General features: G+C 54.4%; 4 protein-coding genes across 4 annotated transcripts; all 4 read right to left on the reverse strand.

Moving 5' to 3' along the window:
- Positions 1 to 1629: 1629 nt before the first annotated feature.
- Positions 1630 to 4303, reverse strand: LOC148163430 (uncharacterized). Its single transcript, XM_088027088.1, has one exon. The coding sequence runs from the start codon at positions 4301 to 4303 to the stop codon at positions 1925 to 1927; it is 2379 nt and encodes a 792-aa protein (XP_087883214.1). The 3' UTR covers positions 1630 to 1924.
- A 136-nt stretch (positions 4304 to 4439) lies between these two features.
- LOC148163431 (uncharacterized) lies at positions 4440 to 6994 on the reverse strand. The gene has a single exon (XM_088027089.1). The coding sequence runs from the start codon at positions 6966 to 6968 to the stop codon at positions 4440 to 4442; it is 2529 nt and encodes an 842-aa protein (XP_087883215.1). The 5' UTR covers positions 6969 to 6994.
- Positions 6995 to 8636: 1642 nt separating this feature from the next.
- Positions 8637 to 11310, reverse strand: LOC148163432 (uncharacterized). The gene has a single exon (XM_088027090.1). It carries the CDS (start codon positions 11308 to 11310, stop codon positions 8932 to 8934), a length of 2379 nt encoding a protein of 792 aa, XP_087883216.1. The 3' UTR covers positions 8637 to 8931.
- Positions 11311 to 11446: 136 nt separating this feature from the next.
- LOC148163433 (uncharacterized) lies at positions 11447 to 14001 on the reverse strand. Its single transcript, XM_088027091.1, has one exon. The coding sequence runs from the start codon at positions 13973 to 13975 to the stop codon at positions 11447 to 11449; it is 2529 nt and encodes an 842-aa protein (XP_087883217.1). The 5' UTR covers positions 13976 to 14001.
- Positions 14002 to 14701: the final 700 nt, after the last annotated feature.

Genomic DNA, 14701 nt, shown 5'->3' on the forward strand with positions numbered 1-14701 from the left:
TGGACTAGGTCCAGCCTCCTCGGGGCGCTCTACATGCTGAGCCAGGGTTTCTGGCTGGGCTGGGGTGGGCCCAGCCTCCTCGGGGCGCTCCGCTGGCTGAGCCGGGGCCTCCGGCTGCGCTGGGGTGTGTCCAGGCTCCTCGGGGCGCTCTGCAGGCGGAGCCGGGGCCTCCGGCTGCGCTGCATTGGGCCCAGGCTACTCGGGGCGCTCTGCTGGCGGAGCCGGGGCCTCCGGCTGCACTGGGTTGGGCCCAGGCTCCTCGGGGCGCTCTGCAGCAGGAGCCGGGGCCTCCGGCAGGGCTGGGGTGGGCCCAGCAGCCTCAGGGCGCTCTGCAGGCTGAGCCGGGACCTCCGGCTTGGCTGGGATGGGCCCAGCCTCCTCGGGGAGCTCTGCTGGCCAAGCCGGCACCTCCAGCTGGACTGCAGTGGGCCCAGCCTCCTCGGGGAGATCTAGTGGCTCAACTGGGGCCTCTAGCTGGACTGGTGTAGGCACAGCATCCTCGGGGCGCTCTACAGGCTGAGCTGGGGCCTCCTGCTGGGTTGGAGAAGCCTGAGCCTCCTCGGTGCGCTCTGGAGGCTGAGTTAGAGTTACAGTAAGTACCAGATCCACAGGTTTAACAGTGACGTTGGAGAAGTTTGGCCACTGAGCTTCATTCTTACTTAGAGATGGCACATTCCCCTCATGTGCTGTTGGTTGAGGTACCGTCTCCTTAGATGGCTCTGGAGGTTGAGCTTGGGCCTCCTGAGGGGTCAAAGGTTCTACTTCCTCAGGGGCCTGTGTAGGGTGATCGGAGGCTTCCTGTTGGACTGAAGGTTTGATCTCTTCAACGGTACTTGAAGGCTCAGCTGGGGCCTCCTGTGGGTTTACAGCTTCCTTAAGGATCTCTGGAGGTGGAGATGGAGACCCCTGCTGAATTGGCAAAACCAAGATAAGGGACAGTTGACAGAGAAAAGGTAAAAACAGAAAGTCAACATGGGTTGGGGAGATGAGGAAGGCCCAGGAAGACCTCGAAGAAAAGGCTGCCATGGCAAGCAGGAGGCAGAGAACAAATGAGGAAAGGCAATTCTTACAAGATGGTGAAGGTGCCATTGTAGGTGCTGGGCTCTGGCACAGGCACTCTGTGGAGCCTCTGCTTTGGGCTGAAACCAGTACACGACAGCGTCTCATCTTTGCAGATACAGAGCTCACATATGTTGATGTTCGTGGTAGCATTCTCTTCTGGTTGCTCAGTTAAAGTTGCGTATGACTTTTCTGGGGTATATTTTACAAAATGCAGCACTGAATGCTGGGTCGTTGGGGGAAAAACTGTCTCAGATGACTCTGGTTGCGGACGTACAGTAATTTCCAGGTCCATAGGTGGAACCGTGACTTTAGTCAGGTTTGGATGTTGACTCTGAGCCTGTTCTGGATGGGCAAGTGTCACCTCAAGGTCCTTTGGAGGAGGAGCTATAGTCTTCTTCGTGGCTGTAGAATGTGTAGGCTCTGTAATAGGTTCTGGAGTAATGGTAAGCCCCAAGTTCACATGATGAACTGTGGTGCTGGGTGACGCTGGATGCTGACCTTGATCCTTACACGGAGTTGGAGCTGTCACCTCCTGATGGAATGGATATTGAACTACAACCTCCTTAGGTGGCTCTGGAGGCTGAGCTGGGATCTCTTGCAAGGTTGGAGAAGGTTGAACCTCCATATCGGATCCTGCAGTTACAGTAATTTCCAGGTCCATAGCTAGAACTGTGACTTCAGTCCGGTTTGGATGTTGACTCTGAACCTGTTCTGGATGGGCAAGTGTCACCTCAAGGTCCTTTGGAGGAGGAGCTATAGTCTTCTTCATGGTTGTAGAACGTGCAGCCCCTGTAATCGGTTTTGGAGTAATGGTAAGCCCCAAGTCCACAGGATGCAATGTGGTGCTGGGTGATGCTGGATGCTAACCTTGATCCTTACTTGGAGGTGGAGCTGTCACCTCCTGATGAAATGGATATTGAACTACAACCTCCTTAGGTGGCTCTGGAGGCTGAGCTGGGGTCTCTTGCATGGTTGGAGAAGTTTCAGTCTCTGTAGTAGGTTCTGGAGTGATGGTAAGCCCCAGGTCCAAAGGTTTAACCGTGACTTTATTTAAGGTTGGATGCTGAACCTGAACCTGCTCTGACTGTGGAAATGTCACCTCAAGGTCCTTTGGAGGAATTGTAGTCTGCTGCAGGGTTGTAGACTGTTTAACCTCTGTAGTAGATTCTGGAGTTATGGTAAGCTCCAGATCCAAAGGTTGAACTGTCACATTTGGTGACCACCAATGCTGAGCTTGATCCTGATGTGGTGTTGGAACTGCTGCCTCTTGATATATGTGAGGTTGGGATACAAGTTCCTTAGTCGGCTCTGGATGCTGATCTGGGATCTCATGCATGGCTGGAGAAGGTTCAACCTCGGCAGCAGATTCTGGAGTCATGGTAAGTTCCAGGTCCAAAGGTTTAACTGTGACTTTATTTAAGGTTGGATGGTGAGACTGAACCTGCTCTGAAAGTGCAAGTGTCACCTCAAGGTCTTTTGGAGGAGATGTAGTCTTTTTCAGCGTTGTAAACTGTTCAACTTCTTTAGTGGGTTCTGGACTTACAGTAAGCTCCAGGTCCAAAGGTTGAACTGTTACATTGGGTGATGATGGATGCTGAGCTTGATCTTGACCTGGTGTCTGAACAATCTCCTCCTGATATACTGGAGATTGAGCTACAACAACCTGCTTAGGTGGCTCTGGAGGCTGAATTGGGGTCCCCCGCCTAGGTAGAGAAAGTTCAGTGTCCTTAGTGAATTCTGGAGTCATGGTAAGCCCCAGGTCCAAAGGTTGAACTGTGACTTCAGCCAAAGTTGGATGCTGAGTCTGAACCTGCTCTAGGTGTGCAAATGTCACTTCGAGGTCCTTTGGAGGAGCTGTAGTTTTCTTCAGGGCTGTAGAATGTTCAAACTCTGTAGTGGGTTCTGGAGTTACGGTAAGCTCCAGGTCTAAAGGTTGAGCTGTGACTTCAGTCAAATGCTCTTGCTGAGCCTGAACGTGCTCTGGATGTGGAAGTGTCACCTCGGGGTCCTCTGGAAGAGATAGAGTCTGCTGCAGGGCCTTGGAAGGCTCAGCCTCTGTAGTAGGTTCTGGAGTTACAGTAAGCTCCAGATCAACAGGTTTAACAGTGGCACTGGGCAAGTTTGAATGCTGAGCTTGCGCTTGTCCTAGAGGTGGAACTGTCACCTCATTATGGACTGGAGGTTGTGCTACAACCTCCTTAGGTGGTTCTGGAGGCTGAGCTAGAGCCTCCTGCTGGGTTGGAGAAGGTTCTACCTCCTTAAGGGGCTCTAGAGGTAGAGATGGGGCTTCTTGCAGGACTGGAGAGGATTCTACCTTCTCAGGAGACTGTGGAAGCTGAGAATGGGTCTCTTGAGAGGCTGGAAAAGGTTCCACTTTGTCAGGGAGTTCTAGAGGCTGAGCTGGGGCTTCCTGCTGGGCTAGAGATGGTTCTACCTTCTCAGGGGGCTCTGAAGGCTGAGCTGGGGCCTCTGGCTGTGTGGGAGAAGATTCCACCTCCTTAGGGGGCTCAGGAGATATAGCTGGGGCCTGCTGGGGGACAGGGGACTGAGCTGGGGCCTCCTGCTGGGTTGGAGAAAGTTCTAACTCCTTAAGGGGCCCAGGAGATTTAGCTGGGGCCTGTTGGTGAACTGGAGACTGAGCTAGAGCCTCCTGCTGGGTTGAAGATTCTGCCTCATTAGGGGGCTCTAAAGGCTGAGCAGGGGCTTCCTGCTGGAGTGGGTATGGTTCTACCTTCTCAGGGGGCTCTGGAGGCTGAGATGGGGAATCTGGCTGTGTGGGAAAAAGTTCTACCTCCTTGGGGGGCTCAGGAGATGTAGCTAGGGCCTGCTGGAGGACAGAAGACTGAGCTGGAGCCTCCTGCTGGGGTGGAGGTTTGACCTTCTCAGTGGGCTTTGGAGGATGAGCTGAGACTGCATGTTCATTTGCAGATGGTTCAATCTCCTTAGGGGGCTCTGATGGCTCAGCTAGGACCTCCTGTTGGCCTGAAGCAGGTTCTACCTCGTTAGGAGGGTCTGGAGTCTGAGCTATGAGCTCCTGTTGGCCTGGAAGAGATTCATTTTTGGGGATCTCTGGAGAGTGGGAAAGAGGCTTGAACTGGATTGAAGAAAATTCAATCTGCTCAGGGGGAACTGGAGCCTGAGCAGGGATCTCCTGTTGCACTGGAGAATGTTCAACCTTAGTTGGCACTGGAGTTATGGAAGCCTCCAGAACTATAGGTTGAACTGTGGTACTGGGCAACATTGGATGCTGAGCTTGACCGGGACCTAGAGGTGAGAATGTCACCTCATGATGTACTGGAGCCTGAGATACAATATCTGTAGAGGACTCTGGAGACTGAGCTGGGTGCTCATACTGAACTGGAGAAGGCCCGATCCCCTCACTGGGCTTTGGACGCTGAGCTGGGACCGCGTGCTGGACCTAGAGAAGGTTCTACACCCACAACAGACACTTGAGACAGAGCTGAGCTCCACTGCTGGCTTGGAGGAAGTTCAATTTCCTCAGGAAGATCTTCAGGCTGAATTGGGACACCCTGCTGCACTGGAAAAGGTTCAAAATTTTCAGGGGGTGCTGGAGGCTGATCTGGGACCTCCCGCTGGATTGGAGATGGTTCAATTTCCTCAGGAAGAGCTTCAGGCTGAGTTGGGACTTCCTGCTGGATTGGAGAAGGTTCAACATTTTCAGGGGGTGCTGGATGATCTCGGGCGTCCTGCTGGATTGGAGAAGGTTCAACATTTTCAGGGGGTGCTGGATGATCTCGGGCCTCCTGCTGGATTGGAGAAGGTTCCAACTGCTCAGGGAACACCGCAGACTGAGCTGAGGCCTCTTGTTGGGGTAGAAAAGTTTCAACCTCATTAGTGGACCCTGGAGTTATGGTTAGTGCCAGATCCACAGGTTTAACAGTGACACTGGGCAACAGCAGAAGCTGAGCTTGACTCCTACCTAGAGGAGAAACTGTTACCACATGATGCTCTGGAGAGTAAGCTGGGACCTCCTCCTGTTGGGTTGGAGGAGGTTCAACCTCACCGGAAGGCTCTGGATGCTGAGCTATGGCTTCCTGCTGGATGGCAGAAGGGTTAACTTCCTCAGAGGTCTGTAGATGCTGACTTGGGGCCTCCTGATGGGTTGCAGGTTTAACCTCCCCAAGGGGATTTGGATGCTGAACTGTGGCCTCTGAATGGCCTGGAGAACGTTCAATCCCCTCAAGAGACTCTGGATACTCCGTTGGGGTCTCCGGTTGGGTTGGAAAAGGCTCACCCTCCTCTGGGACCTGAGGGTGCTGAACTGGGGACTCCTCCTGGGTTGTAGAAGGTTTGATCCCCTCAGGGGTCTGCAGGTGCTCAGCTGGGGCTTCTTGTTGGGTTGGAGAAGGTGCAACCTGCTCAGATGTCTGTGGATCCCCACCCTGGCTCTCGTCCTGGGTTGAAGATTCACCCTTCTCAGGGGTCTGTGGAAATTGGGCTGGAGCCTCCTCCTGGGATGGAGACAGTTTTCCTTCCTCGGGGGCTTGTGGATGCTGGACTGGGGTCTCCTGCTGGGTTGAAGGTTTAACTTTCTCAGGAGTCTGTGGATGATGCCCCTGGCTCTCCTCCTGTATTGAGGAAGGTTCGGCCTCTACAGGGGTCTGTGGAAGCTCAGCTGGGGCCTCCTGCTGGGGTGGAAAAGGTTCACCCTCTTCCTGGGTCTCTGGAGGTTTGGCCAGGGCCTCCTCCTGGGTGGAATATGGTTCACCCTCGGGGCTCTGTGATTGCTGAGCCAGGGCCTCCTGTTGGGTTGTGGGAGGGTTAACTTCTCCAGGACCCTCGGGATGCTGAACTGGGGTTTCCTGCTGTGTTGGAGGTTTCTCCTGTGTGGTAGATTCTGGGGATTCAGTTGGAGTCTCCTGTTGAACTGGCAAAGGTTCAGCTTCCTCAGGGGACTGTAGAGGCCGAGTTGGGGCTTCATGCTGCATTGCAAATGGTTCCACTTTAAGGGGCACAGAGGGCTGAGCTGCAGCCTCATCCTGAACTGGCAAAGGTCCCACCTCTGTAATGGGTTCTGGTGTTATAGTAAACTGCACATCTGCAGGTTTAACACTGACATTGGGCAGGTTTAAATATTGAACATGATGGTGACCTGGAGGCGAAACGGTCACCTCATGATGCCCTAGAGGTTGAGCTGGGTGCTCCTGCTGGGTTGGAGAAGGTTCCACCTCCCCAGAAGGCAGCTCTGGAGGCTGAGCTGGTTGTTCTTGCAGGGTTGCTGAAGATTCTATCTCTCCTGGAGACTGAGCTGGGGTCTCTTGCTGGGTTGAAGATTCTGCCTCATTAGGGAGCTCTGCAGCCTGAGCTGAGGTCTCCTCCTGGGTTGAGGAAGATTCAGCTTCTCCAAAAGGCTCTGGCAGCGGAGCTGGGGGCTCCTGCTGAGCTAGAGAATGTTCTGCCTCTTCAGGATTCTCTGGGGGCTGAGCTGGGATCTCCTGCTGAGTCAGAGAAAGTTCACATTCCTCACTAGGCTCAGAAAGCAGAGCTGGTGGTTCCTGTACGCTTGGAGGCTTAGCTTCCTCAGGAGGCTCTGAAGACTGAGCTGGGGTCTCCTGCTGAGTTAGAAAAGGTTCAAGCCGCCCAGGAGACTGAGGAGGCTGAGCTGGTTGCTGCTCACTTGAAGGCTCAACCGCCTCTGGAGGCTTAGCTGAGGTCTCTCGCTGGGTTGGAGAAGGCTCTGCTTCCTCAGTCTGCTCAGGAGGCTGAGGTGGAGCCTCCTGCTGGGCTGTAGAAGATTCAACCTCCTTAGCCGGCTCTGGAGTTATGGTAAGTTCCACATCCGCAGATTTATGTGTAACACTGGAAAACCTTAAATAAGTTAGATAGTGGCTGATAGGTTGACTTATCACCTCATCACTTACTGAAGGTTGAAGTAGATACTCCATAGGAAACTATGGAACTAGAGTTGGGGCCTCCTGCTGGACTGGACTAGGTCCAGCCTCCTCGGGGCGCTCTACACGCTGAGCCAGGGTTTCTGGCTGGGCTGGGGTGGGCCCAGCCTCCTCGGGGCGCTCCGCTGGCTGAGCCGGGGCCTCCGGCTGCGCTGGGGTGTGTCCAGGCTCCTCGGGGCGCTCTGCAGGCGGAGCCGGGGCCTCCGGCTGCGCTGCATTGGGCCCAGGCTACTCGGGGCGCTCTGCTGGCGGAGCCGGGGCCTCCGGCTGCACTGGGTTGGGCCCAGGCTCCTCGGGGCGCTCTGCAGCAGGAGCCGGGGCCTCCGGCAGGGCTGGGGTGGGCCCAGCAGCCTCAGGGCGCTCTGCAGGCTGAGCCGGGACCTCCAGCTTGGCTGGGATGGGCCCAGCCTCCTCGGGGAGCTCTGCTGGCCAAGCCGGCACCTCCAGCTGGACTGCAGTGGGCCCAGCCTCCTCGGGGAGATCTAGTGGCTCAACTGGGGCCTCTAGCTGGACTGGTGTAGGCACAGCATCCTCGGGGCGCTCTACAGGCTGAGCTGGGGCCTCCTGCTGGGTTGGAGAAGCCTGAGCCTCCTCGGTGCGCTCTGGAGGCTGAGTTAGAGTTACAGTAAGTACCAGATCCACAGGTTTAACAGTGACGTTGGAGAAGTTTGGCCACTGAGCTTCATTCTTACTTAGAGATGGCACATTCCCCTCATGTGCTGTTGGTTGAGGTACCGTCTCCTTAGATGGCTCTGGAGGTTGAGCTTGGGCCTCCTGAGGGGTCAAAGGTTCTACTTCCTCAGGGGCCTGTGTAGGGTGATCGGAGGCTTCCTGTTGGACTGAAGGTTTGATCTCTTCAACGGTACTTGAAGGCTCAGCTGGGGCCTCCTGTGGGTTTACAGCTTCCTTAAGGATCTCTGGAGGTGGAGATGGAGACCCCTGCTGAATTGGCAAAACCAAGATAAGGGACAGTTGACAGAGAAAAGGTAAAAACAGAAAGTCAACATGGGTTGGGGAGATGAGGAAGGCCCAGGAAGACCTCGAAGAAAAGGCTGCCATGGCAAGCAGGAGGCAGAGAACAAATGAGGAAAGGCAATTCTTACAAGATGGTGAAGGTGCCATTGTAGGTGCTGGGCTCTGGCACAGGCACTCTGTGGAGCCTCTGCTTTGGGCTGAAACCAGTACACGACAGCGTCTCATCTTTGCAGATACAGAGCTCACATATGTTGATGTTCGTGGTAGCATTCTCTTCTGGTTGCTCAGTTAAAGTTGCGTATGACTTTTCTGGGGTATATTTTACAAAATGCAGCACTGAATGCTGGGTCGTTGGGGGAAAAACTGTCTCAGATGACTCTGGTTGCGGACGTACAGTAATTTCCAGGTCCATAGGTGGAACCGTGACTTTAGTCAGGTTTGGATGTTGACTCTGAGCCTGTTCTGGATGGGCAAGTGTCACCTCAAGGTCCTTTGGAGGAGGAGCTATAGTCTTCTTCGTGGCTGTAGAATGTGTAGGCTCTGTAATAGGTTCTGGAGTAATGGTAAGCCCCAAGTTCACATGATGAACTGTGGTGCTGGGTGACGCTGGATGCTGACCTTGATCCTTACACGGAGTTGGAGCTGTCACCTCCTGATGGAATGGATATTGAACTACAACCTCCTTAGGTGGCTCTGGAGGCTGAGCTGGGATCTCTTGCAAGGTTGGAGAAGGTTGAACCTCCATATCGGATCCTGCAGTTACAGTAATTTCCAGGTCCATAGCTAGAACTGTGACTTCAGTCCGGTTTGGATGTTGACTCTGAACCTGTTCTGGATGGGCAAGTGTCACCTCAAGGTCCTTTGGAGGAGGAGCTATAGTCTTCTTCATGGTTGTAGAACGTGCAGCCCCTGTAATCGGTTTTGGAGTAATGGTAAGCCCCAAGTCCACAGGATGCAATGTGGTGCTGGGTGATGCTGGATGCTAACCTTGATCCTTACTTGGAGGTGGAGCTGTCACCTCCTGATGAAATGGATATTGAACTACAACCTCCTTAGGTGGCTCTGGAGGCTGAGCTGGGGTCTCTTGCATGGTTGGAGAAGTTTCAGTCTCTGTAGTAGGTTCTGGAGTGATGGTAAGCCCCAGGTCCAAAGGTTTAACCGTGACTTTATTTAAGGTTGGATGCTGAACCTGAACCTGCTCTGACTGTGGAAATGTCACCTCAAGGTCCTTTGGAGGAATTGTAGTCTGCTGCAGGGTTGTAGACTGTTTAACCTCTGTAGTAGATTCTGGAGTTATGGTAAGCTCCAGATCCAAAGGTTGAACTGTCACATTTGGTGACCACCAATGCTGAGCTTGATCCTGATGTGGTGTTGGAACTGCTGCCTCTTGATATATGTGAGGTTGGGATACAAGTTCCTTAGTCGGCTCTGGATGCTGATCTGGGATCTCATGCATGGCTGGAGAAGGTTCAACCTCGGCAGCAGATTCTGGAGTCATGGTAAGTTCCAGGTCCAAAGGTTTAACTGTGACTTTATTTAAGGTTGGATGGTGAGACTGAACCTGCTCTGAAAGTGCAAGTGTCACCTCAAGGTCTTTTGGAGGAGATGTAGTCTTTTTCAGCGTTGTAAACTGTTCAACTTCTTTAGTGGGTTCTGGACTTACAGTAAGCTCCAGGTCCAAAGGTTGAACTGTTACATTGGGTGATGATGGATGCTGAGCTTGATCTTGACCTGGTGTCTGAACAATCTCCTCCTGATATACTGGAGATTGAGCTACAACAACCTGCTTAGGTGGCTCTGGAGGCTGAATTGGGGTCCCCCGCCTAGGTAGAGAAAGTTCAGTGTCCTTAGTGAATTCTGGAGTCATGGTAAGCCCCAGGTCCAAAGGTTGAACTGTGACTTCAGCCAAAGTTGGATGCTGAGTCTGAACCTGCTCTAGGTGTGCAAATGTCACTTCGAGGTCCTTTGGAGGAGCTGTAGTTTTCTTCAGGGCTGTAGAATGTTCAAACTCTGTAGTGGGTTCTGGAGTTACGGTAAGCTCCAGGTCTAAAGGTTGAGCTGTGACTTCAGTCAAATGCTCTTGCTGAGCCTGAACGTGCTCTGGATGTGGAAGTGTCACCTCGGGGTCCTCTGGAAGAGATAGAGTCTGCTGCAGGGCCTTGGAAGGCTCAGCCTCTGTAGTAGGTTCTGGAGTTACAGTAAGCTCCAGATCAACAGGTTTAACAGTGGCACTGGGCAAGTTTGAATGCTGAGCTTGCGCTTGTCCTAGAGGTGGAACTGTCACCTCATTATGGACTGGAGGTTGTGCTACAACCTCCTTAGGTGGTTCTGGAGGCTGAGCTAGAGCCTCCTGCTGGGTTGGAGAAGGTTCTACCTCCTTAAGGGGCTCTAGAGGTAGAGATGGGGCTTCTTGCAGGACTGGAGAGGATTCTACCTTCTCAGGAGACTGTGGAAGCTGAGAATGGGTCTCTTGAGAGGCTGGAAAAGGTTCCACTTTGTCAGGGAGTTCTAGAGGCTGAGCTGGGGCTTCCTGCTGGGCTAGAGATGGTTCTACCTTCTCAGGGGGCTCTGAAGGCTGAGCTGGGGCCTCTGGCTGTGTGGGAGAAGATTCCACCTCCTTAGGGGGCTCAGGAGATATAGCTGGGGCCTGCTGGGGGACAGGGGACTGAGCTGGGGCCTCCTGCTGGGTTGGAGAAAGTTCTAACTCCTTAAGGGGCCCAGGAGATTTAGCTGGGGCCTGTTGGTGAACTGGAGACTGAGCTAGAGCCTCCTGCTGGGTTGAAGATTCTGCCTCATTAGGGGGCTCTAAAGGCTGAGCAGGGGCTTCCTGCTGGAGTGGGTATGGTTCTACCTTCTCAGGGGGCTCTGGAGGCTGAGATGGGGAATCTGGCTGTGTGGGAAAAAGTTCTACCTCCTTGGGGGGCTCAGGAGATGTAGCTAGGGCCTGCTGGAGGACAGAAGACTGAGCTGGAGCCTCCTGCTGGGGTGGAGGTTTGACCTTCTCAGTGGGCTTTGGAGGATGAGCTGAGACTGCATGTTCATTTGCAGATGGTTCAATCTCCTTAGGGGGCTCTGATGGCTCAGCTAGGACCTCCTGTTGGCCTGAAGCAGGTTCTACCTCGTTAGGAGGGTCTGGAGTCTGAGCTATGAGCTCCTGTTGGCCTGGAAGAGATTCATTTTTGGGGATCTCTGGAGAGTGGGAAAGAGGCTTGAACTGGATTGAAGAAAATTCAATCTGCTCAGGGGGAACTGGAGCCTGAGCAGGGATCTCCTGTTGCACTGGAGAATGTTCAACCTTAGTTGGCACTGGAGTTATGGAAGCCTCCAGAACTATAGGTTGAACTGTGGTACTGGGCAACATTGGATGCTGAGCTTGACCGGGACCTAGAGGTGAGAATGTCACCTCATGATGTACTGGAGCCTGAGATACAATATCTGTAGAGGACTCTGGAGACTGAGCTGGGTGCTCATACTGAACTGGAGAAGGCCCGATCCCCTCACTGGGCTTTGGACGCTGAGCTGGGACCGCGTGCTGGACCTAGAGAAGGTTCTACACCCACAACAGACACTTGAGACAGAGCTGAGCTCCACTGCTGGCTTGGAGGAAGTTCAATTTCCTCAGGAAGATCTTCAGGCTGAATTGGGACACCCTGCTGCACTGGAAAAGGTTCAAAATTTTCAGGGGGTGCTGGAGGCTGATCTGGGACCTCCCGCTGGATTGGAGATGGTTCAATTTCCTCAGGAAGAGCTTCAGGCTGAGTTGGGACTTCCTGCTGGATTGGAGAAGGTTCAACATTTTCAGGGGGTGCTGGATGATCTCGGGCGTCCTGCTGGATTGGAGAAGGTTCAACATTTTCAGGGGGTGCTGGATGATCTCGGGCCTCCTGCTGGATTGGAGAAGGTTCCAACTGCTCAGGGAACACCGCAGACTGAGCTGAGGCCTCTTGTTGGGGTAGAAAAGTTTCAACCTCATTAGTGGACCCTGGAGTTATGGTTAGTGCCAGATCCACAGGTTTAACAGTGACACTGGGCAACAGCAGAAGCTGAGCTTGACTCCTACCTAGAGGAGAAACTGTTACCACATGATGCTCTGGAGAGTAAGCTGGGACCTCCTCCTGTTGGGTTGGAGGAGGTTCAACCTCACCGGAAGGCTCTGGATGCTGAGCTATGGCTTCCTGCTGGATGGCAGAAGGGTTAACTTCCTCAGAGGTCTGTAGATGCTGACTTGGGGCCTCCTGATGGGTTGCAGGTTTAACCTCCCCAAGGGGATTTGGATGCTGAACTGTGGCCTCTGAATGGCCTGGAGAACGTTCAATCCCCTCAAGAGACTCTGGATACTCCGTTGGGGTCTCCGGTTGGGTTGGAAAAGGCTCACCCTCCTCTGGGACCTGAGGGTGCTGAACTGGGGACTCCTCCTGGGTTGTAGAAGGTTTGATCCCCTCAGGGGTCTGCAGGTGCTCAGCTGGGGCTTCTTGTTGGGTTGGAGAAGGTGCAACCTGCTCAGATGTCTGTGGATCCCCACCCTGGCTCTCGTCCTGGGTTGAAGATTCACCCTTCTCAGGGGTCTGTGGAAATTGGGCTGGAGCCTCCTCCTGGGATGGAGACAGTTTTCCTTCCTCAGGGGCTTGTGGATGCTGGACTGGGGTCTCCTGCTGGGTTGAAGGTTTAACTTTCTCAGGAGTCTGTGGATGATGCCCCTGGCTCTCCTCCTGTATTGAGGAAGGTTCGGCCTCTACAGGGGTCTGTGGAAGCTCAGCTGGGGCCTCCTGCTGGGGTGGAAAAGGTTCACCCTCTTCCTGGGTCTCTGGAGGTTTGGCCAGGGCCTCCTCCTGGGTGGAATATGGTTCACCCTCGGGGCTCTGTGATTGCTGAGCCAGGGCCTCCTGTTGGGTTGTGGGAGGGTTAACTTCTCCAGGACCCTCGGGATGCTGAACTGGGGTTTCCTGCTGTGTTGGAGGTTTCTCCTGTGTGGTAGATTCTGGGGATTCAGTTGGAGTCTCCTGTTGAACTGGCAAAGGTTCAGCTTCCTCAGGGGACTGTAGAGGCCGAGTTGGGGCTTCATGCTGCATTGCAAATGGTTCCACTTTAAGGGGCACAGAGGGCTGAGCTGCAGCCTCATCCTGAACTGGCAAAGGTCCCACCTCTGTAATGGGTTCTGGTGTTATAGTAAACTGCACATCTGCAGGTTTAACACTGACATTGGGCAGGTTTAAATATTGAACATGATGGTGACCTGGAGGCGAAACGGTCACCTCATGATGCCCTAGAGGTTGAGCTGGGTGCTCCTGCTGGGTTGGAGAAGGTTCCACCTCCCCAGAAGGCAGCTCTGGAGGCTGAGCTGGTTGTTCTTGCAGGGTTGCTGAAGATTCTATCTCTCCTGGAGACTGAGCTGGGGTCTCTTGCTGGGTTGAAGATTCTGCCTCATTAGGGAGCTCTGCAGCCTGAGCTGAGGTCTCCTCCTGGGTTGAGGAAGATTCAGCTTCTCCAAAAGGCTCTGGCAGCGGAGCTGGGGGCTCCTGCTGAGCTAGAGAATGTTCTGCCTCTTCAGGATTCTCTGGGGGCTGAGCTGGGATCTCCTGCTGAGTCAGAGAAAGTTCACATTCCTCACTAGGCTCAGAAAGCAGAGCTGGTGGTTCCTGTACGCTTGGAGGCTTAGCTTCCTCAGGAGGCTCTGAAGACTGAGCTGGGGTCTCCTGCTGAGTTAGAAAAGGTTCAAGCCGCCCAGGAGACTGAGAAGGCTGAGCTGGTTGCTGCTCACTTGAAGGCTCAACCGCCTCTGGAGGCTTAGCTGAGGTCTCTCGCTGGGTTGGAGAAGGCTCTGCTTCCTCAGTCTGCTCAGGAGGCTGAGGTGGAGCCTCCTGCTGGGCTGTAGAAGATTCAACCTCCTTAGCCGGCTCTGGAGTTATGGTAAGTTCCACATCCGCAGATTTATGTGTAACACTGGAAAACCTTAAATAAGTTAGATAGTGGCTGATAGGTTGACTTATCACCTCATCACTTACTGAAGGTTGAAGTAGATACTCCATAGGAAACTATGGAACTAGAGTTGGGGCCTCCTGCTGGACTGGACTAGGTCCAGCCTCCTCGGGGCGCTCTACACGCTGAGCCAGGGTTTCTGGCTGGGCTGGGGTGGGCCCAGCCTCCTCGGGGCGCTCCGCTGGCTGAGCCGGGGCCTCCGGCTGCGCTGGGGTGTGTCCAGGCTCCTCGGGGCGCTCTGCAGGCGGAGCCGGGGCCTCCGGCTGCGCTGCATTGGGCCCAGGCTACTCGGGGCGCTCTGCTGGTGGAGCCGGGGCCTCCGGCTGCACTGGGTTGGGCCCAGGCTCCTCGGGGCGCTCTGCAGCAGGAGCCGGGGCCTCCGGCAGGGCTGGGGTGGGCCCAGCAGCCTCAGGGCGCTCTGCAGGCTGAGCCGGGACCTCCGGCTTGGCTGGGATGGGCCCAGCCTCCTCGGGGAGCTCTGCTGGCCAAGCCGGCACCTCCAGCTGGACTGCAGTGGGCCCAGCCTCCTCGGGGAGATCTAGTGGCTCAACTGGGGCCTCTAGCTGGACTGGTGTAGGCACAGCATCCTCGGGGCGCTCTACAGGCTGAGCTGGGGCCTCCTGCTGGGTTGGAGAAGCCTGAGCCTCCTCGGTGCGCTCTGGAGGCTGAGTTAGAGTTACAGTAAGTACCAGATCCACAGGTTTAACAGTGACGTTGGAGAAGTTTGGCCACTGAGCTTCATTCTTACTTAGAGATGGCACATTCCCCTCATGTGC

This window comes from Eumetopias jubatus, unplaced genomic scaffold (assembly GCF_037043125.1).
Source record: "Eumetopias jubatus isolate StellerSeaLion01/CBP00866 unplaced genomic scaffold, mEumJub1_p1.0 scaffold_10, whole genome shotgun sequence".
Lineage (NCBI taxonomy): Eukaryota > Metazoa > Chordata > Mammalia > Carnivora > Otariidae > Eumetopias > Eumetopias jubatus.